Source organism: Dendrobates tinctorius, unplaced genomic scaffold (genome assembly GCF_039654945.1).
Source record: "Dendrobates tinctorius isolate UK_male_01 unplaced genomic scaffold, ASM3965494v1 ptg000226l, whole genome shotgun sequence".
NCBI classification, from domain to species: domain Eukaryota; kingdom Metazoa; phylum Chordata; class Amphibia; order Anura; family Dendrobatidae; genus Dendrobates; species Dendrobates tinctorius.
Genome location: NW_027361893.1, coordinates 8,009,975 through 8,033,988, shown reverse-complemented (window position 1 = coordinate 8,033,988; position 24,014 = coordinate 8,009,975). Strand labels below are relative to the sequence as shown.

The window sequence follows — 24,014 nt, the reverse complement described above, 5'->3', positions numbered from 1 at the left end:
CTTTACATTAACACAATTTTGAAACCAAACTTTTTTTTTGTTAAGTCATAAGGGTTAAAAGATGACCAGCGATTTCTCATTTTTACAACAACATTTGCAAAACCATTTTTTTAGGGACCACCTCACACTTGAAGTAACTTTGAGGGGCCTATATGAAAAAAAATGCCCCAAAATGACACCACTAAAGGTACTCAAAACCACATTCAAGAAGTTTATTAACCCTTCAGGTGCTTCACAGGAATTTTTGGAATGTTTAAAAAAAATGAACATTTAACTTTTTTCTTTTTACAAAAATATTACTTCAGATCCAATTTGTTTTATTTTACTAAGGGTAACAGAAGAAATTTGACCACAGAATTTGTTGTACAATTTGTCCAGAGTACGCGGATACCCCATATATGCAGGTAGACCACTGTTTGGGCGCATGGCAGAGCTCGGAAGGGATGGAGCGCCGTTTGACTTTTCAATGCTAAATTGGCTGGAATTGAGATCAGACGCCATGTCGCATTTGGAGAGCTCCTGATGTGCCTAAACAGTGGAAACCCCCCAATTCTAACTCCATCCCTAACCCCAAAAAAACCCCTAACCCTAATCCCAACCACAAACCTAACCCTAATCCCAACCCTAATCCCTAACTTTAGCCCTAACCCTAATGGGAAAATGGAAGTACATTTTTTTTATTTTATTATTTTTCCCTAACTAAGGGGGTGATAAAGGGGGGTTTGATTTACTATTTATAGTGGGTTTTTATGTTTGGCAGCTGTCACATGCTAAAAGATGCTTTTTATTGCAACAAATAGTTTTTGCATCACCACATTTTGAGAGCGGTCATTTTTCCATATTTTGGGCCCACTGAGTCATGTGAGGTCTTAGTTTTTGCTGGATTAGTTGACGTTTTCAGGGGTACCATTTTTATTTACATCTGTCTTTTTTATTGCGTGTTATTCCACTTTTTGTTCGATGGTATGATGATAAAGCATTGTTTTTTGCCTCGTTTTTATTTTTTTAAGGTGTTCACTGAAGGGGTTAACTAGTTTTATAGAGTGGGTCGTTACGGTCGCGGCGATACTAAATATGTTGATTACTATTTACATAAATAAATGGATTTATTGGAAAAGATTTTACTTTTTTTCTTTGAGGAATTAAAAAAAAAATATTTTTACACATAATTTTTTTTTTTTAATTTACCTCGCTGCAGGACCCGGAAGGACCCCGCAGCCATCTTGGAGACGGGGTCTCCATGGAGATCACTGGAACAATGCGATCGCATTGCATTGTTCCGGTGGGAGAGCGCAGGGAGCCCCCTCACTGCGTGATTCCTCTCTATACCGCTGTCAGTACCGACAGCGGCATCAGGGGGGTTAAATGCCCACGATTGTGGGCATTGCTGTGGGGTGTCAGCTGTCACATACAGCAGACACCCGCATGCGATCGTCGCGGCGCTCAGCGTGAGGCCGCGCGATCGTGCCGCCGTACTAGTACTGCTGTTTGCGGGAACGCAGTTCTCTCAGAGCAGTATAAGTACGTTGCATACCGGGAAGGGGTTAATAACACACCTGATGTGTCCGTATCTACAGTATGGTGTGCTCACAAAGCCTACATCCGAGGTAAACTGCTCCAAATAGCATCCCAAAATAAAACAGCGAGACTACGCCAAATAGAGGAAATCAAAATATTGCTGCTCTAGAAGAGATGCTCAAACATAGCCCCACAAACACAATTCTCCAAAAATTACAGAATCTAAGGTATGAATTATGTCAACTGCTCCAACACAAATATGAGCATAATATATGGAAAAGCAAAGCCAAATATTATTGTCAGGGAAACAAAGCAGGAAAAATATTAGCCAACAAAATTAAAGCCAAAATGACCAAAGATTATCCCACATACAGGACAACCAAAAAATATAATATATAACCCCAAGGAAATCACAAATACCATCTCACATTACTATTCCTCCCTCTATAATCTACAGGAAAATACCACAACCCACCACCCAACTAATACACCAAGGTTACTTACCGGTAGCCGGTTTTCCGGAGCCCATGACGGCACACATGAGAGAGGGGATCTGCCCAGTCAGGACAGGAACCCTATTGAAGATAAAAGGGTGGTACCTCTCCCTCGCTTCAGTTGGTTTACAGAGCATGAGAGGCCCCCCGGGTTAGTACACATGGTAAAACTATCACCACATTATATCTAACTAAAAAAACACCCAAACTATAGTGCACACCAAAGGAGTGAAAAGGGGGGGGAATATACAGGTGCCATCATGGGCTCCGGAAAAACCGGCTACCGGTAAGTAACCTTGGTGTTTTCCCGTCTCCCATGACGGCACACATGAGAGACTTTTGTACAATAAGACACCTTTGGGAGGGACCACCGCTTGCAGCACCCTTCTACCAAAGGTTAGGTCAGTAGAGGAAGACAGATCAAGTCGGTAGTGCTTAAAAAAGGTCGAAGGTGAGGACAAAGTAGCGGCTTTATAAATTTGTTCAATTGATACCTCAGCCTTCTCTGCCCAGGAGGTAGCCACGGCTCTGGTGGAGTGAGCCTTGATGCCTTCTGGAACCGGAGCGCCACTTGCGGAGTAGGATAACATAATGGCCTCCCTGATCCATCTGGCAATGGTACTCTTAGCTACCCCGTGCCCTTTTCTACTACCCTGAAAGGCTACAAAAAGGGACTGATCTTTCCTCCACTGACTAGTTACTGACATATATTGTAATATGGCTCTTCTTACATCTAATGTATGGAACTTTTGCTCCCCAGGGTTTCTAGGATTGTTACAGAAAGATGGCAAGGAGATCTCCTGAGTCCTGTGAAACTTTTGGACTACTTTGGGGAGATAGGCCGGGTCTGGTCTTAGAACTACTCGGTCCTCCAATATCTGTGTATATGGAGAACATATAGACAGAGCTTGAAGGTCGCTGACTCTTCGGGCTGATGTTAAGGCTACCAGTAAGACAGTTTTAAGTGTAAGTAGCTTTGGTGACAGCTCTAGTAGTGGTTCAAAGGGATCTTTGGTTAAGGCCTCTGAGACTAGGTTGAGGTCCCAGGGTGGTATCTTTGGGATAATGACCGGCCTTGACCTGCCACAGGACTTTATGAATCAGGACTCCCACCTATTGGCTGCTAAGTTGCAGTTATATAGGGCCCCCAAAGCTGAGACTTGGACTTTGAGTGTGTTAGTGGCTAACCCCAGTTGTAGCCCCGACTGTGAGAACTCTAGGATAGGTCCCACTGGCGCTACATCCCCCAAGGGTTCCCCCAGGAAGTCTAGGAACTTTTTCCACGTTCTACCGTAGATTTGGGATGTTATAGGTTTCCTACTTTTCAACAGGGTGGAGACTAACCCTGGAGAGAATCCCTGGCGACTCAGTAGCGCCCTCTCAAATTCCAGGCTGCTAGATGGAAGCCCTTCACCTGAGAGTGGACCACTGGTCCCTGGGAAAGCAGGTCTGGAATCTCCGGTAGTATCCATGGATCTGTCACTGACATGAGCCTCAGAAGGGAGAACCAAGGCCTTCTCGGCCAGAATGGAGCTATAAGAATTATTCTCGCTCGATCCTCCCTGATTTTCCTGACCACTACTGGGATCATTGTTATCGGGGGAAATGCATAGGCCAGGATGAACTTCCAGGGTATTTGTAGGGCATCTACTGCGAAGGGGTTTTTCCTTGGGTTTAGTGAGCAGAACTTCCTGACCTTCCGGTTCTGTGCGGTAGCGAACAGGTCTATTTCTGGTTTGCCCCAGGCCTGAACTATTTGTTGGAAGACTTGGGGGTTTAGGGACCATTCCCCTTGTTTTAGGTGCCTGCGACTCAGGAACTCTGCCTGTATATTTTCTGCCCCCTTTATGTGCAGTGCTGTGATGGATAACAGATGTTCTGCTAGCTGGAAGAGTAGATCTGATATTTGCATGAGGCCCCGAGATCTCGTTCCCCCCTGGTGATTGATGTAGGCTACTACTGCTTGATTGTCTGTCATGACCCGGGTGTGGCGGCCCCGAAGTAAGGGAAGGAAATGTTTCACGGCTATTTCCACTGCCCATAGTTCTTTTACATTTGAACCGTGATCCCTTTCTAGCGAGGACCAGGTCCCCTGTATTGAGTGGGATCTCAGGTGTGCTCCCCATCCTGTGGCACTCGCGTCTGTTGTAATGATGTCCTCGACTGGTTTTTGCCACGGGACACCGGCTGTTAGATTCTTTTCTACAGTCCACCAGAGCAGGGAATCTCTTACAGCCACTGAGAGACATAGTTTGCCTTCTAAATGCCCTTTTAATTGTTTCTGTGCTGACAAAACTTCCCACTGTCGTTGCCTTACGTGGTACTGCGCCCATGCTACTGCGGGTATGCATGATGTCAGTGAGCCTAAAAGGGACATTGCGTTCCTCAGTGTCATATTTGGTCTTTGTATTGCTGTGCGAGCTAGGCCTCTTATCTTGGTCACTTTGCTCTCTGGGAGGAGGCAGCGTTGTTGCTCGGAGTCCAATATCAACCCTTGGAAGGATTGCTCTTTTGCTGGGGTTATCCTTGATTTGGGGATGTTTACTATCCATCCTAGTCCTACTAGAATTCCTATCACTTCCTTCACTTGATGTGTGCAGTGGGAATCCAACCTCCCTATTACCAGAAAGTCGTCTAGGTATGGGACGATCACTATGTCCCTGGAACGCAGAAAAGACATTACTTCGGCCATCACTTTGGTGAATACTCTGGGGGCTGTAGACAGGCCAAACGGAAGGGCTGCGTATTGGTAGCGTTTCACCTGCCCCTGGAAATAAGAGCGCTACTCTCAAATATTTTTGATATTCCCGATGAATTGGGATATGATAGTAGGCATCTTTTAAGTCTATCACTGCCATGAGGCAATGTCCCTGTCAGGACAGAAAACCCAACTGAAGCGAGGGAGAGGTACCGCCCTTTTATCTTCAGTAGGGTTCCTATCCTGACTGGGCGGATCCCCTCTCTCATGTGTGCCGTCATGGGAGACGGGAAAAAGACATTACTTCGGCCATCACTTTGGTGAATACTCTGGGGGCTGTAGACAGGCCAAACGGAAGGGCTGCGTATTGGTAGTGTTTCACCTGCCCCTGGAAATAAGAGCGCTACTCTCAAATATTTTTGATACTCCCGATGAATTGGAAGGTGATAGTAGGCATCTTTTAAGTCTATCACTGCCATGAGGCAATGCTGGAACAGGATCTTTGTGGCCGTGTTGATTGACTCCATTTTGAAGGAGCAATTGTCTACCCACTAATTGAGTCTCCTCAGGTTGACAATGGTTCTCCAAGAGCTGTCTGGTTTTTGTATTAAGAAGAGGGGGGAGTAGAACCCCCTTCCTTCTTCTTGCACTGGGACTTCCTGTAGGACTTGTTTTTTCACTATCAGGTAAGAGACGTGGCACTACTGGTGTGGTGCACAGGTAGGGTCCCAAGCCAATAAAGTGAATAAACAAAACCTGGCCATGTTTTGTTTATTCACTTTATTGTTTTTTCACTAGTCCCAAGACTTCCGTCTCCAGGGCCAGCTGTTGCTCTTGGGCTTTCCTTCTGGGTGTCATTATGAAGGTATGCCTGGGCGGACAGATGAATTTTATTTTTAAGCCGTCCTTGATTATATTTAGGACCCATGTACTGGGGGAGATATTTGCCCAGGCGGAAAGGAAGAGAGAAAGCCTTCCCCCTACCTCCGGCCCAATGTCATTGGGGAGATTTTTTGGAGGAAGTGGAGGGCCCTTTAAACATATAGCCCGATCCACTTTTCTTTAAAGTCCCAGCTTTTTCTATCTCCCGGGGGACGACCCCTGTTAAATCTCCTCCTCCGAAAGGGCTGCTTTTTAGGTTCTCCCGGAAATCGGGGAAAGCTTTTCTTCCTATCCCCCGCATGTTCCAAAATCTCTTCTAGTTTTTTCCCGAAGAGGAATTGGCCATCGCATGGAATGGAACATAACCTATGCTTTGATGGTAAATCTCCGGGACACCCTTTAAGCCACAGGGCTCGTCTTGCCGCATTTGATAGACTTGCTGCTCTAGCTGTCAATCTTGCGGAGTCTGCAGAGGAATCTGCTAGGAAAGCCGCTGCTCCGTGCACCAGTGTCAAATTAGACAGAATTTCGTCTCTAGGAACTCTATCCTTGATCTGGTCCTCTATTTGTTGCAGCCAGACCATGAGGGCACGAGCGGTACAGGTAGCAGCTATCGCTGGCTTCAATCCACCTGCTGAAGCTTCCCAGATGTGCTTTAGGAAACCGTCTGCTTTTTTATCAAGCGGGTCTTTCAACACGCCGGAATCCTCTAATGGTAGGGATACCTTTTTTGAGGATCTAGCTACGGCCCCATCAATTTTAGGGACTTTTTCCCAGGTTTCTGAATCCTTCTGCTCAAAAGGATACCTCCTCTTTGATGTGGAAGGTAAGCCCCCTGACCTCTCCGGTTTCTTCCATTCCCTGTCAATTAGTGCTTTTATTTTATCATTTACAGGGAAGGTACATTTTCGCTTTTCCAGTCCCCCAAACATTACATCCTCTAATGATTTGGGAGCCTTTTCCTCTTTAAGGCCCATTGTAGCCCTAATAGCTTTGACCAGCTTTTCTACGTCCTCCGTTGGGAAACATGGACGGCCGCCTATATCGCTGTCCGAGGAGGATTCTGAGGACTGAGTAGAAGAAGAGTAGGTGGAGGGGGGACAAGGATCTATCCCGCCCCTTCTGCCTTGGCGAGGCCTCTGAATCGGAGCTCCTTCTACGGTTTCTTTTCTCTTTCTTTTTGAGGGCTGCCTTTAGGGAGCCTGTCACCTCCTGCTGTATTAACTCTTTAAGGCTAGTCACCAAATCAGGGGTCTCCTCCTGTATAGTTTTGTTTATACAGTCAGCGCAGAGGTCTTTCTGCCACTGATCTGCCAGCGGGTTTTTACACAGGGCGCATTCTCTATTTTTGGTTTTGCTGCTGGCCTTCCTCGACCCCTAGTGATCAAACAGAGAAAATGGAACCCCGTTACCATAAGGGTGACATTCACGTAGATCACTCACCACCGCTGTCAATCAAGGGTACCGATCTCGGAGGCTCCTCAGATGTATTCGTGACATTTCTCCTGGACATCTCAGAGTCATGCCGGTTGCGTTTATGACTGCCGCTCCCACCACTCGAGCGACTGCTCCTGGTATGCTGGCGGCTCGGCTTGGAATCTGGCGAGAGGTCTTGCTGCTGACGCTGCTCGTCTTGCCCCACTTCCATCTTGAAGCCTTGGGCATGAGTGCGTCTTATGTAAGGGGGATCCACTGCACTCTCCGCCTCCTCCGGTTACCCTCACAGCCCCTCCCCCCCGTCATGCTGCCAGGATCTCCTTTCGCCGGCCGGCGTTGTTTACTATGGGCGCCGCCATCTTGGATTGGTGGCGCCGCCTCCCGACGTCACGCGGGCATGCCCCTTTCCCAGCGTGCCCTTCGCGTGACGTCAGGGGGGCGCGACCCGGAAGCGGCCGCTCCTGTGCTGCTCTGGATGCGGCAGAGGGGGAGAGGGCGGCGCGACAGCCACGGCAGAGCCCCAGGACCCCAGCCGTGCTGTTTCTGCGCCCGCTCGGACGCTGAGCCCCCGGGGGACCCGCGGACGGCGCTTCCCCCTCCCGACGCACAGCGCTCAGCAAACCAGCCTGACCTTCCACGCCGGCACGGGAGAGGGGCAGGTACGTGTGACCGCTGTCTTCAGCACACGGGTCCCTGTCAGGACAGGAAACCCAACTGAAGCGAGGGAGAGGTACCACCCTTTTATCTTCAGTAGGGTTCCTGTCCTGACTGGGCGGATCCCTTCTCTCATGTGTGCCGTCATGGGAGACGGGAAAAAAATCAATTGTTGGAGAACATAAAACTTCCTAAGATACCAGAGGACACTTTACATACAGTGCCTTGTGAAAGTATTCAGCCCCCTGGAACTTTTCAACCTTTTCCCACATCATGCTTCAAACATAATAGATACCAAATGTAAATTTTTGGTGAAGAATCAAGAACAAGTGGGACACAATTGTGAAGTTGAACGAAATTTATTGGTTATTTTAAATTTTTGTGGAAATTCAAAAACTGAAAAGTGGGGCGTGCAATATTATTCGGCCCCTTTAACTTAACACTTTGTTGCGCCACCTTTTGCTGCGATTACAGCTGCAAGTCGCTTGGGGTATGTCTCTATCAGTTTTGTACATCGAAAGACTGAAATTCTTGCCCATTCTTCCTTGACAAACAGCTCGAGCTCAGTGAGGTTGGATGGAGATCGTTTGTTAACAGCAGTTTTCAGCTCTTTCCACAGATTCTCGATTGGATTCAGGTCTGGACTTTGACTTGGCCCTAGATACGTTTATTTGTGAACCATTCCACTGTAGATTTTGCTTTATGCTTGGGATCATTGTCTTGTTGGAAGACAAATCTCCATCCCAGTTTCAGGTCTTTTGCAGACTCCAACAGGTTTTCTTCAAGATTGGTGCTGTATTTGGCTCAATCTATCTTCCCATCAATTTTAACCATTTTCCCTGTCCCTGCTGAAGAAAAGCCAGCCCAAACCATGATGCTGCCACCACCATGTTTGACAGTGGGGATAGTGTGTTCAGCGTGATGAGCTGTGTTACATTTATGCCAAACATATCGTTTGGCATTGTTGCCAAAAAGTTGTATTATGGATTCATCTGACCAGAGCACCTTCTTCCACATGTTTGGTGTGTCTCCCAGGTGGCTTGTTGCAAACTTTAAATTACACTTTTTATGGATATCTTTGAGAAATGGCTCTCTTCTTGCCACCCTTCCATAAAGGCCAGATTTGTGCAGTGTATGACTGATTGTTGTCTTATGGACAGACTGTCCCACCTGAGCTGTAGATCTCTACAGTTCATACAGAGTGATCATGGGCCTCTTGGCTGCATCTCTGATCAGTCTTCTCCTTGTTTGACATGAAAGTTTAGAGGGACGGCCGGGTCTTGGTAGATTTGCAGTGGTATGATATTCCCTCCATTTCAATATGATTGCTTGCACAGTGCTCCTTGGGATGTTTAAAGTTTTGGAAATTATTTTGTATCCAAATCCAGCTTTAAACTTCTCCATAACAGTATCACGGACCTGCCTGCTGTGTTCCTTGGTCTTCATGATGCTCTCTGTGCTTCAAACAGAACCCTGAGCCTATCACTGAGTAGGTGCATTTATATGGAGACTTGATTACACACAGGTGGATTATATTTATCATCATTAGTCATTTAGGACAACATTGGATCATTCAGAGATCCACAACGAACTTCTGGAGTGAGTTTGCTGCACTGAAAGTAAAGGGGCCGAATAATATTGCACGCTCCACTTTTCAGTTTTTTTAATTTCCACAGAAATTTAAAATAACCAATAAATTTCGTTCAACTTCACAACTGTGTACCCACTTGTTATTGATTCTTCACCAAAAATTTACATTTGGTATCTTTATGTTTGAAGCATGATATGTGGGAAAAGGTTGAAAAGTTCCAGGGGGCCGAATACTTTCGCAAGGCACTGTATATTAAACCAACCAATATCCCAAGCAGAAATACAGCAAACAATGAGAGGGATGAAAAATAAAGTCCCGCGGCCCTGATGGAGTAACGAACGAATATTATAAAACGTTTCAAGACATACTAATCCCTCACATGACATAATTTTTCCAAAATTTTATACTGATAGGAAAAATTCCAAAAGAGATGATTCAGGCAACAATTATACCCCTCCCCAAACCAGGAAAAATCAGGACTGAACCGTCAATTTTATGCCGATATCATTAAAACAGATCTTAAAATCTATTCCAAAATCCTAGTTAATAGTCAGCGTCAGTCCTCATTTCTGGAATGATGTCAGATACATTTGATATCGTTAATGGAACGAGGCAGGGATGCCCACTCTCTCCTCTAATATTTGCACTAACAATCGAACCCTTAGCTGAAAAAATTAGATCACACCCTGGAATAACCGGTATTAAAATTGGTAATGTAGAGCACAAAATCGGGCTATTTGCGGACGACTATCTTATCCCTTACTAATCCCGAAGAGTCGCTCAGTAGCGTAATGGAAGCGATAGACTCTTTTACCCAAGTATCATACTACTAGATGGAGGCCCGATGCTATCGCATCGGGAGGGCGGTAGACCGGGGGGCTGCACCCTCCTCTTTCCTTGTTTTCCCTAGGTTATGTATGGTCCCTCTCACCCCCCTTTCCTGGTATGCATGGTCCCCCTCACCCACCTTTCCTGGTATGCATGGCCCCCTCACCCCCCTTTCCTGGTATGCAGGGTCCCCACACCCCCCTTTCCTGGTATGCATGGTCCCCACACCCCCCTTTCCTGGTATGCATGGTCCCCACACCCCCCTTTCCTGGTATGCATGGTCCCCACACCCCCCTTTCCTGGTATGCATGGTCCCCACACCCCCCTTTCCTGGTATGCATGGTTCCCCTCACCCCCTTTTCCTGGTATTCATGGTCCCCCTCATCCCCCCTTTCCTGGTATGCATGGTTACCCTCACCCCCCCCCTTTCCTGGTATGCATGGTTCCCCTCACCCCCTTATCCTGGTAAGCATGGTCCCTCTCACCCTCCAATCCTGGAATGCATGTTCCACTCACCTCCCTTATCCTGGTATGCAAGGTCCCCCTCATCCCCCCTTTCCTGGTATGCATGGTCTCCTCACCCCCCCTTTCCTGGTATACATGGTCCCCTCACCCCCCTTATCCTGATATGTATGGCCCCCCTCACCCCTAGGAAATTGCACACATTTAAAAAAAAAACCAAAACGTTTATACTCACCCATCTTTCCTGTGGTCCAGCGCTGTCCCGTTCTGCCGGAGGCTGGGGGAGGAGTCTGGCGCCAGAGTACGAGCATTTCCATACCGTGCTGTCCGGCGCCATTTTCCTGAAGACACACCGCAAATGTGTCTTCAGGAAAATGGCGCCAGATCGCGCTATGCGCCTGCGCGATTTCAACACGCACTCCTGCCCCGGTCACCGGCAGAAGAGAAGCGCCGCGGCAACGCTCCTCCTGGTGAGGTAAGTATGACAGCGGAGATCGCGATCTCTGGCGCCATACCCATGACCATACAGTACCTGTTTGTCACGAAAATCCTGCGTCGCTGATTGATTGGTCAAGCCCGGCCGGCCGCCACCAATCAGCGACGCAGGATTTCGGTTACAGACAGACATGATATGACGATTATATATATAAATTAAATATCCCCAAATTCTAAATCTAACACCCTCCGCACCACACCCTGTAAATCTTACAGCTAAGTACCCTTTTAAGCCGGAAAACGAAAACATAACATATCTTGGAATCCGCTTATCCCCCTCAGTAGATATAATTTAATGAGAGCATTCTGAAGCTCTCAGACAGAAGATCAAAGGCGACATGCTGCGCATGAGACAACACAACATGTCTTGGTTAGGAAGAACAGGGTTCGTAAAAGTGTTCTTAATCCCCCAGGTATTGTACGTATTCCGCAAACTCCCTGTCCCCATGAAAATACTCAAAATGTTACAAACAATCATATTAAAATACATATGGCAGGAAAAACAGCACAGAGTTAAAGCAGATATACTATATATCCCAATAAAAGAGGGGGGACTGGGCTGCCCCTCAGTGGTGATGTATTATAGGGCAGCCTTATATCTTAACAACTGAGGTTGATGTGGAATGATAAGGATAACAGACATTGGATAGAAATCGACAAACATCTCATAAAATCCCCAAATGCTGCATTGGTTTTTAACTCATATCATTATTGGGCCTAACCCCGGTGATGATAAAAAAATTGTGTCTGCCACCAGCGGTGGAAGCGGCGCTGGGAGTGTGGAGCCTTCTAAGCAATAAACTGCATACTATCAATTTGGCGCTCTCTAAAGCCCCCATAGAGACTTTGGAGCTGTGTATTCCGGACCTCAAGATTCAAACCTGGAAATCCCTGGGAGTCCTACTGATTGGAGACATGTATAAGGAGGGAATATTGTTATCCTTCTCTATGATCAGAGAGAAATATCGGCTACAACATAGAGATCATTATAAATATCTACAAATAAGACATTTTCTACAGGGGAAAAAAAAAAAGAGAACATTCTCACAACCCTCCAAATTATATGCAATGCTCCTCGCCCCAGCACGGCAAGTAAGAGTGATGTCTAAGCTATAAACGTATGCTGGAGGAGACCTTCCCCTGTCTGGACTCGTATCTCCACAAATGGGAGACTGATCTGCAGTGCGGGATCACCCCGGGTCAATGGTGGACGTCCTTCTCAATGATAGGGACACACTCTAAGTGCACCAGTCACCTGGAGAATGCCAGAACGCTGCTGTACAGGTGGTACTTCACACCATACAGATTGTCTAAGATCTACCACAACACCCCAGATGTGTGCTGGAGGAGCGGAGACACCAACGCAGATATGTTACATGTCTGGTAAAGTAGAGCAGCTCTGGGACGCAATCTCCCATTTAGTGTCTCAAATTAGCGCCATCCCAATAAATATTAGGAAAGAGTAGGCGCTTCTGGCCATGGACCTGGATTTAATTCCACACGAGTTCAGGACAGTGATTACACACATCCTCATAGCTAGTAGAAATAAAATTGCAGGGTATTGGAAAAACTCCAAATGTCCGTCATTGACTGAGATCGTAGCATTGGTGAATGACAATTATCAGAGAAGATAATTGCTTCATCCACCGATAATACAACATCATATCTCAGGAGATGGGACAGCTGGCGATCCTCCAGACTAAATACTGGGGTTATAGAGAGGTAATAGAGCTATTCATAGTAATACACGGGTATAATAGTCTGCTGTCATCACCCCTTCCCTTTCCCCTATAATAATTAGCCATGTTCAATTATTATTATATTTAGCCGATTAATGTTTTGAGGAAATTTCTGTAACAATGTACAATGATTGGAGGCAAAATGGTTTTTAAATATGACTTTAAAATTAATAAAAACAAAAACAAAACAAAAGTAATAAATAAAAAAATCTGTGAAAATGAACAAATGAAAGTCAGACATTGCTTTTCAGCTATGCTTCCTCAGAATTAAAAAATAAACCTCATGAAATAGGCCTGGACAGTAATGATGGTTCCCTTAACTTAATATTTTGTTGCGCAACCTTTTGAGGCAATCACTGCAATCAAACGATTCCCGTAACTGTCAATGACACGTCTGCTCCTCTGGACAGGTATTTGGTCCCACTCCTCAAGAGCAATCTGCTCCATCGTGTTTGAAGGTTGCCTTTTCCAGACGGCATGTTTCAGCTCTTTCCAAAGATGCTCAGTAGGATTTCGGTCAGTGGTCATAGATGTTACTTCAGAATAGTCCAATGTTTTCCTCTTAGCCATTCTTGGGTGTTTTTAGCTGTGTTTTGGGTGGGTTTTTTTCTAAGCCTCAGAATAGCCACAATATTATAGGCATAATCAACAAGAATACTAACACTATCATATGCATTATGTAAAAATGGGGGGCAGGTCACTGAAGGATTAGTGACCTGTCATAAGCCAATACAGATGCATATGTAATCAGAGCACCACATAAAGCCCCGCCCACAGCCCCGCCCCAGAGCATGAGAATCTCATTAACTGAAAACTACAAATACAGACTGAACAACAACACCAAGATGGATTACATCACCAGGACCATCAGGGAGCTACAGACTCACATAAGTGAGGCAGGACAATCCCACCACAATCAAACTATCATACAGAATGAACAGGTAGAATTAAAAAAAGTCTTTTTTATGTTACATCCCCAACAACAACGTATGTATGTATGAGGGGAGAACTCCAACAGTAAACCGGAGTTGCACTCATTTATGGTGGACCATTGGAACTACTATGAATCCTGACCAGAAGATTAGAGAAGATAATATTACTCCCCATTTCAGGAGAGATTGTGCAGTAATCTGAATTTCTTAGGATCGAAAACAATGTAATTTATGACGTGGAGTGAATCCATGAAACCAGGGCTCGAGCCATGCCAAGACATCTCCTGCAGGGGTGAATAAATGTATATTACAGCCATCAGCCACACACAGCTTAGAGATATATCATGGCACAGGTGTAATGGTTGCCCTGTAGTTTATCACAAACCTCCTTCAAATTAGTTAGTTTTAAAACAAATTAAAATGTCAGGATAAAGGGAAATTCACACTTGGCCTCACTGCACATTTAATGTAGTTGATCATAAAAGCAAAGTTTGGCCAGAAAGACTGGACCTGGTCTTGTAGGGACCATATGAGACATTCAGCAGCACAGAAGGGAGAGAAGGTAGATTCATCCAATAAGATATCAGGGTTCTAGGAAGCCAACAGCATCATTACCCTCCTCTTTCTCTTACAGGCCCATCATAATATTTTTCTTCAAGTGATTTTCTAACTTGTCAGCACATTCTACGTACGCTGTCATTTGGCTTTGTAGTTTACAAAACTGGGCAGGTAACGGTCAGCGTCTCCTAATCCCAGGGGGTAGGTGGATCCTCCAGGTGGTAAGTTCTATAGAAAATAGGTATTAGACCTACCGGTAATGATGTTTCCAGGAGTCCATCCTGACAGCACCATGGAGGACGTCCTCCTCCTCCTTACAGGGACAGGAAGCACACGAGAGGTTAAAGGTCACGTCCCACCCCCTCTCCCTCAGTGATTTAACAAGTACCGCAAGGTGGATGATGCTAGTAACAGTTTAATGAAACAATCATATTACAGCATATGACATATCAAAATACAACATAGCATAACATAACAGGGAGGGAACTACCCGTGCTGTCAGGATGGACTCCTGGAAACATCATTACCGGTAGGTCTAATACCTATTTTCCAGGACGTCCACCTGACAGCACCATGGAGAGTACCAAAGCACCTCCTCAGGGTGGGATTACCGCCTGGAGAACTTTTCTCCCGAATGCGGTCTGCTGACCAGCCAACATGTCAAGCTTGTAGTGCTTGCAAAATGTATTCAGATTGGCCCAGGTTGCTGCTCTACAGATTTGGTCAACCGAGGCCCCCGCCCGTTCAGCCCATGAGGCTGATACCGCCCTCGTAGAGTGGGCTTTTATGGACCCTGGCGGGCTAACGCCTTCAGCTTGGTAGGCGTCAGAGATTACTGAGGTAATCCAGCGCGCGATAGACGCCTTTGAGGCTTTCTTCCCTTTATTTTTACCCCCAAAGAGGATGAACAGGTTTGGGTCAATGCGCCAGCTATTGGTGGCTTCTAGATAGTCTAGCACCGCGCGCCTCACATCCAACGAGTGAAGGTGCTGTTCTTTTTTATTACGGGGATTGTCGCAGAACGATGGTAACACTACCTCTTGGTTTAGATTTTTTGAGGAGACTACCTTCGGGGTAAATGCCGGGTCTAACCTTAGGATTATACTATCCTCTCTTATCTGAAGATATGGGTCCTTAGTGGACAGGGCCTGGATCTCCCCTATTCTCTTGGCCGTGGTAATGGCTACTAGGAAGGCCGTTTTACGGGTGAGGGCAGAGATGGTTATTTTCTCATCTAGAACATAGGGGTCTGTACAGAGAAACCTGAGTACCAGGCCCAGGTCCCAAGGCGGGGTGAGCTGCCTAATCGTGGGGCGCAGGCGCTGCGTGGCTTTTATAAATCTTATTACCCAGGGATGTGAAGCTAGCTGGTAATCGAAGAAGGTGCTTAAGGCTGAAATCTGGACCTTTAGAGTACTAGGCTTAAGGCCTTTATTAAAACCTGCCTGCAAAAAACTTAGTATGCTAGGGAGGTCGGGGCTGCCTGCCACGAGATCGGACCTGCCACCCTCCAGACAGAATCTTTTCCATATCTTTCTATAGATTGCGGATGTCACCGGCTTCCTACTGGCCAGTAGGGTGGATATGACCTGGTCTGACAATCCCTTTGACTTCAGGATGTCCCTCTCAGGATCCAAGCCGATAGATGAAGTCTTGCTGGGTTTGGATGGTAGATCGGGCCCTGGTGGATGATGTCCTTCCACAGGGGTAGCTCAACTGGATTTCCGACTGCCATGGCTCCTAGAAGGGGAAACCAGCTTCTCTTCGGCCAGTATGGAGCGATCAGCATCACTCTTGCGTGGTCCTCGCGTATTTTTCTGAGCACTGCCGGTATGAGGGCCAGTGGCGGGAATGCGTAGGAGAGGGGTTCTCCCCAGGTCTGACTCAGGGCATCCACACCTTCTGGGTGCTCCGTCGGATTCAGGGAATAGAATCTGGGGACTTTTGAATTCTTTCGGCTTGCAAAGAGATCTATACTGGGGGTCCCCCAACGCTGACAGAGATGGTTGAAGATCTCTTCGTTCAGTTCCCATTCTGTCGGGCGGATCCGTTGTCTGCTCAGGTAGTCTGCTACTTCGTTCTGGGAACCCTCTAGGTGTACTGCGGTCACTGATTGGACTGTTCTTTCTGCCCAAGAGAATATTTTTCCCGCTAGGTCCTGTAGTGGTCGATGTCTGGGCCCTCCCTGGTGCTTCAGAAATGCCACTGTCGTCATATTGTCGGATAGTATACGGACATGACGATTCTCCAGTATCGACTGGTTCCGCCGTAGCGCTTTCCAGACCGCGTAGAGTTCTCTGAAATTGGAGGATCTGGTCTTGATGTCTACTGGCCATCTCCCCTGGAAGATTTTCCCTTCTATGTGGGCTCCCCAACCCCACGCACTGGCGTCCGTGGTGACTACCACGTATGGAGAGGCTGTCCAGAATAAGCCCACCTGAAGGTTTCTGGACCGTGTCCACCACCGAAGGGACTCTCTTACTTGTTCTGACAGCCTTAGGGGTCTGTCCAGCGACGCCTGATTTCTGTCCCACCTCGCAAGGATCTCTTTCTGCAGTGATCTTGAGTGGAATTGGGCCCATCGGACGCACTGAATGCAGGCCATCATGAGGCCCAGGACCTCCATTGCCTCTCTTATGGAGCACTGACGTCTCAACAGGTCTCTGGTTCTGGTCTGAATAGTCCTCTGCTTCTGTTCGGGTAGCCAGGATATTCTGTCGGTTGAGTCTAGGAGGACCCCGAGAAATATTTTCCTGGTTTCTGGCCTGATGTTCGACTTCTCCCAATTGATCACCCATCCAAGAAACTCCATTACCGCAGTTGCTCGGTTTCTGTCGCGAACGAGCGCTTCCCTGGATCTTGCCACCAATAGGAAGTCGTCTAAATAGGGTATGATCACAATACCCTGACCTCTCAGGTAGGCCACTACCTCTCCCACCAGCTTTGTAAAGATTCTGGGAGCTGAGGCCAACCCGAATGGAAGACACTGGAACTGGAAGTGGCAGGTCCGGGCTGGTAAACTGACCGCAAACCTTAGCAGTCTCTGGGATGAGGGATGGATAGGGACCTGGTAGTAGGCCTTCAGGTCTAGGGTGCACATGACGGCGTCCCGATCTATCAGGAGGGTTGCGGATCGGACCGATTCCATCCGGAATCTCTTGTACCTGACCAGGCATTTAGTGGTTTCAGGTTTATGATGGTACGGGCCTCGCCAGACGGTTTTGTGATCGAGAACAGGGACGAATAGTGTCCCTTCCCTCTTTCTGACGGGGGAACTGATACTATGACTTTTGATTTTACCATGTCCTGTAGATCCGTCCACATTGCGGAGTCCTCCAGGACTGTTTTCTCTCAGAAAGGAAATGTAACATCAACTGTTATTCACTGTCCTATTAAGGGAATAGAAGAATCCAGGATATCTATAAACAGAAAGATAGTGAGGAAACACTTAGCTAACCTAAATGTATTCAAGTCTCCAGGTCCAGATGAATTACACCCCAGAGTACTGAAGGAGATAGCAGAAGAAATTTTTGAACCCCTCTCCATAATCTTTGAAAATTCTTGGAGAACAGGAGAAGTGCCAGAAGACTGGAGAAGAGCAAATGTTGTTCCTATCTTCAAAAAGGGGAAGAAGGTGGACCCAGGCAACTATAGGCCGGTGAGTCTGACTTCTATACCAGGAAAGATCTTTGAACAAATTATTAAACATGTATGTCAATACCTGGATAAGAATGAAGTGATTAAACAGAGTCAGCATGGGTTTGTAACTAATATGTCATGTCAGACTAATTTAATTTCCTTCTATGACGGTATTACTGATTGGGTGGATCAAGGAAATGCTGTAGATATAGTATATCTTGACTTCAGCAAAGCATTTGACAAAGTCTCTCATACAATCCTTATTGAAAAAATGACTAAGTATGGAATGGACAAGGCAACTGTTAGGTGGATTCATAACTGGCTTAGTGATCGGACCCAAAGAGTGGTCGTAAATGGCTGCACATCCAGTTGGAAGAATGTCTCAAGTGGGGTACCACAGGGCTCTGTCCTGGGCCCTGTATTGTTCAACATCTTTATCAACGATTTAGATGAAGGAATTGAGGGTAAACTGATTAAATTTGCTGATGACACAAAGCTAGGAGGGATAGCTAATACTAGAGAAGAGAGAGAGAGGATTCAAAAAGATTTAAATAAACTGGAGAAGTGGGCAGCAACTAACAGAATGGTTTTTAACAGGGAGAAATGCAAAGTACTACATCTGGGCAATAAAAATGAAAAAAGCATATATAGAATGGGAGGAATAGGGCTAAGTGACAGCACATGTGAAAAAGACTTGGGTATACTAATAGATCACAGACTGAATATGAGTCAACAGTGTGATGCAGCAGCAAAAAAGGCAAATGCAATTCTAGGATGTATTAACAGAAGCATACAGTCTAGATCACGTGAAGTAATTATTTCCCTCTACTCCTCTTTGGTCAGACCTCATCTGGAATATTGTGTCCAATTTTGGGCACCACATTTTAAAAAAGACATCAACAAACTGGAGCAAGTTCAGAAAAGAGCGACCAGAATGGTGACCGGTCTGCAAACCCTGTCTTATGAGGAAAGGTTGCAGGATTTGGGAATGTTTAGTTTGCAAAAGAGAAGACCGAGAGGAGACTTAATAGCTGTCTACAAATATCTAAAGGGCTGTCACATTGTAGAAGGATCAACTTTATTCTCATTTGCACAAGGAAAGACTAGAAGCAATGGGATGAAGCTGAATGGGAGGAGACACAGATTAGATATTAGAAAAAACTTTTTGACAGTTAGAGTGATCAATGAGTGGAACAGGCTGCCACGAGAAGTGGTGAGTTCTCCTTCAATGGAAGTCTTCAAACAGAGGCTGGACAGACATCTAACTGGGATGATTTAGCGAATCCTGCTTTGAGCAGGGGGTTGGACCAGATGGCCCAGGAGGTCCCTTCCAACTCTACGATTCTATGATTCTATGAACCGTGGGGGTAATATATCTTTCGGGGGGAGGAGAATAAAGCTCTATATTGTAGCCCTCCGCGATGGTTTTGAGGACCCACTGATTGTGGGTGACTCGGGACCAGTTTGTTGCGAAGTGGCGAAGTCTCCCCCCAATACCTATGGCGTCATTGCCTCCTCGATCTAGAGGTTGATGTGAATGGAGGACCTCTGTCCCTTCCGGTTTGGCTGAAGGAGCCCTTATAGGAGCCTCTACTAGACCTTGCCCGACCCCTGAACTCGGTCTGCCTCCTAGAAAAGGAGCCTCTCCGAAAGGACTGGGGCCGCCTGGGTTTTTCCTCCGGGAATCCCTTCTTTTTATCGGACACCGACTCTAGAACGTTATCTAGGGCTGGCCCGAACACCCTCAGGCCCGAGAAGGGGATGGCGCATAGCTTAGTTTTTGAAACGTTGTCCCCCGACCAGGATTTGAGCCAGACAGCTCTTCGGGCCGCGTTGGAGAGGGAGCTGTTTCTGGCTGCAAATCTTACCGATTCGGCCGACGTATCTGATAGGAACGCCGTAGCCGATTTCATGAGCGGAAGGGATGCTAGGATGTCAGATCTAGGGGTCTTGTTGGTTAGGTGCTCTTCCAACTGCCCCATCCACAAAAACATAGACCTGGCCACCGAGGTGGCTGCTATGTTGGCCCTAATAAGAGCCGCCGACGTCTCCCATGCTCTTTTTAATAAGACGTCTGCCTTCCTATCCATCGGGTCTCGAAGACCTGATGAGTCCTCAAATGGAATAGCCGTCTTCTTGGCAACTTTAGCGACTGGGACATCTATTTTAGGAATTTCCTCCCATGCCCGGGTTTCCTCAGGATCAAAAGGCAGTCTGCTTCTAAAGTCTCGGGAGAGTGTCAGTCGACGCTCTGCCTCCTTCCACTCCTCCTGGACCATCGTTTTGATGTGTTCACTTACAGGGAACACTACCTGTCTCCGGGCCACCAGTCCTCCGAACATTAAGTCCTGTCTGGACTGTGGTTTAGGGACCTCCTCTATCTGCATAGTATTTCTGACTGCTTGGACCAACTCGTCCATGTCCTCCAGTCTGAATAGGTATTTCCTGCTCTGATCCTGTCTATCCCCCCGGATCTCGCCTTCTTCTTCCTGATCCGAATCCCGGAATTCGGACTCCTCACTAGGGCTTACTTCCGACTCTGGGTCCGCTTCCCACCTTGGACGTTTGCGACTCGGCCCTGCGCTGGGGGACTGACGTCGTGCGAGGCTGGATGTAGAGGCCCGAACTTCCTCCCTTATCAGCGATCTCATCTCGGCCAGGAGGGATGGCTGTTCCTCGCCTACGACCCTTGAGGTACAGGGGCCGCATAGGGTCTTGTTATATGCGTCTGGCAGCTTTACTCTGCATACTGGGCACTTAACCGATTTGGAGGTGGCCTTTGCCGGGTCCTTCGCCCCCGAGGGGGATTCTGTCGGGGCTCCCTTTTCCTAATAATACAGAAGGGGCACCTGCTCAGATCTGGGTTGGGGTAATGGGTGGGGGAGGGTGGTCTGCGCTATGCGCACTTACCCCTCCGCCTGCTGGAGCGCCCCCTTCCATCCTGGCGCGGTCCGCAGGGTGCTATGGACCTCCGAAGCGTGATCCCTGGATCTCCAGAAGCGCGCTCTGTGCCTTAGGAGCACGCGCTGTGGACCCCAGAGGCGAGCGCTGTGTGGTTCAGTGGCGAGCGCTGTGTGGCTTGAGAAGCGAGCGCTGTCAGTAGCGAGCGCTGTCTGGCTTCAGAAGCGAGCGCTCTGTGGCTTCAGAAGCGTGCGCTGTGATTCAAAGGCCAGCGTCTGACGTCACCGGATGTGACGCGCGGCCTCTCGCGCTAGGCCGCCTCCTCCACTTCCTGTTCTGCGCATCTATGGCGGCCTCCGCTGGCCTGCCGCCGTGGGGAGCCAACCCCCATCCATCTGCGGCGGACTGCCACTCCGGCCTCTTCGCCTGCTATGGCGGACTGCGGAGGCCTCATTCCTGCCTCTCAGTGCCGCTGCGTCAGTCGTCCGTCGGTGCCCGCCCGGCCAGCCGCCTGCGGGGAGCCGACTATCACCTGCCATGGCGGTGAGTTTCCTGGAGCCGAGAGCCTCCCATAGGGAGGAACGGTTCCCTCCAGGAGCGTCGTCCTGCTCCTGGCCTTTGGGGCAGAGGGACTCCCCACTGGAGAGTTTCGGCCCCGGGGCCTCTTGACAGGGGAAGGCTTGGACTAGCCGTACGATCCCCTGAGCCCCTCCGGTAAGCTTCTCGTGTGTCCCTCCGTGCAGGGACAGGAAAAACACTGAGGGAGAGGGGGTGGGACGTGACCTTTAACCTCTCGTGTGCTTCCTGTCCCTGTAAGGAGGAGGAGGACGTCCTCCATGGTGCTGTCAGGTGGACGTCCTGGAAAAGGGCTTTCAATGCCCAAAATCATTAGAACAATTTTGGGTGGAGGAGAATGTTGTGGTCTAGAGGCAAAATGGTGACCATGGTAATTCGGCCGTACTACACCACCGATAAAGCAGCCACAGCTGGTGACTGAGAAGAATCTGTTACTTCTCTGCATTTAGTGGTTACTACTCACCTGGGTAGTCATATGTAGGAATCTCCTCTTTACACCACTCATCACCCTTCGCATATGTCCCTGTAGTATTAATATAGGTCAGTTCTTCACCCTGAAACAAATATTGTAAAAGTCAGACAGATGGAGAAGTCACATCTATGATCAGCTCTAATCCTGCCATTTCCACCATTCTCATTACACAAGTATAAAACATATAATACTGGTGGATAAAACAAGACTGAGCACAAGACCTTCACAGCCGTCTACACATCATAGGGGAGATCTCATGACACCTTCTCTCCATCTACCTGATGATCCTGAGGAACATTGGGATCTTCTTGTTTACAATCCTGTGGAAGAAGAGGACGGGGACATCTCTCTGGTGTTGTCCTCATACTGGATAGATCTGGAGGAAACACATACAGGGACTGAATTCATTCTTTACATATAGATAATTCTAGGCCATGTGTATTTAGTCCTGTCTATTACCTGATGATGTGAGGGGCTGGGGAACCTCCATCATGATGTCCTTGTACAGATCTCTGTGTCCTTCAAAATACTCCCACTCCTCCATGGAGAAATAGACCGAGACATCCTGACATCTTATAGAAACCTGACACATAAAATGATACCGTCATCCCCCCAATCCCTTCAGACGGTTACAGTATAATATCCCAGCATTTCCAGCAGAGTCACCTCTCCAGTCAGCAGCTCAATCATCTTGTAGGTGAGTTCTAGGATCTTCTGGTCATTGATGTCCTCATGTATCAGAGGGTGAGGTGGAGGCCCCGTGATTGGGCTCAGGGGTCTTCCCCATCCCTCAGACACAGGGTCCTGGCAGCGCTCACTAGAGGTCTTCTTCACTACTGTGTAATCCTGGTTATGAAGAGACACATTAATATATCTCACTACAGACATTTCCAGAGTCCTCACCTCTCCAGTTCTGTCCATCTGTTATTCCCATAGATAAGAATGATGTAATGTGACGTCATCAGAATCTCTCACCTCTCCAGTAAGTCGGAAGAGGATCTCTAGGGTGAGGTGTAATATCCTCTCCGCCATCTTGTCTCTGTCCATATCCATCTTCGATGGGTAAATCAGGAAAATTCTCTTATATAGATGATCTTCACAGGATCCGATATTGTAGAGACCTGAATGAGAAGACGAGCCGATGTAACATCATAAAAATCCTGTGTAATAATACAATTACTGGAGATAATAAGGGAAACATATGAGGAGATTTATTATTTTAAAGTATATAGATTTCTTCTTTACATCTACTAATAAAACCTATATATTTAGGCCACAGACAACAAGCAGTTTCTTCCTCGGAGTCGGCAGCTGAATACGTTTCTCATAGACTCATCTTGCAAAACGCTAATTCTCGTCTCATTTCCCGACACTGGAATCGGCATTAGCAATACTGCAGGAGATATTCATTACACGTGACAGGAGAAATAACTACTTCATGATGAGGACGACATCTTCATCTTCTACTACGGCTCTAGACACATATCTGTCCAGAGTCCGTCACTGACTCCATCACCACCGGCCGTCTATATGAAGGTTTCCCGTCTTCCCCGCATTCTAATCTTCTATCAAGTTAGATCTCATGTCTGATTCATACACAGAAGTTTGAGGCTTTTATAAAAGTTGTTTTTTGTCTGCAGAAACACCATGGAAATTATCTGATCCCAAAGTCTCCATGGACAGTGATTTATGAGGTTTATTTCTGGCCTTAGACTTTCCTACTGTATATTACTAGAAAAACACCAGAAAAGAAAACATGGTTCCAACAATTCTTGCAAAAAGAAAAAAACATGGAAAAACAGAAGACACATTGTTAGGCATTGGGTTCCTGTCGCTGCACAGCAGGAATCCCGAGCCTTGCATTCGGCAGTCTCCCACTCCTCTTCAGCCGCAGAGGTATCTGCTAAGCAGACTCATCGATCCCGGAGCTCTGCGAGTTTGGTTGCTGCTGCCACCTCTGGCCCAGCTATAGCAACGCATGCTGTTCAGCAGCGAGCTACTCCAGGGACTAAGTCCTCCTTTCGGTCCACTGAGCATGCCCGTGGGACGATCTCTCATTGGAGATCGGAGGTTACATGCTCAGGTCCTTCTCCAGCTTGGACTGGACCATCAGAAAGGTCAGGAAGGTCCCAGAAGGA

At 47.3% G+C, this 24,014-nt stretch overlaps 1 protein-coding gene across 2 annotated transcripts in view; it reads right to left on the bottom strand.

Annotated features, from left to right (window-relative positions):
* LOC141059320 (uncharacterized) overlaps positions 1-24,014 on the bottom strand; it is a 67,710-nt gene that overhangs the window by 6,699 nt on the left and 36,997 nt on the right. For both annotated transcript variants that reach the window (XM_073555648.1, XM_073555649.1), the window contains exons 2-6: positions 22,852-22,997; positions 22,543-22,722; positions 22,336-22,459; positions 22,155-22,252; positions 21,868-21,958 (exon numbers count right to left, since the gene is read on the bottom strand). In XM_073555648.1, the coding sequence (XP_073411749.1) occupies positions 21,868-21,958; positions 22,155-22,252; positions 22,336-22,459; positions 22,543-22,722; positions 22,852-22,929 (571 nt within the window). In that variant the 5' untranslated portion in view covers positions 22,930-22,997. The remainder of the gene's footprint in view (positions 1-21,867; positions 21,959-22,154; positions 22,253-22,335; positions 22,460-22,542; positions 22,723-22,851; positions 22,998-24,014) is intronic.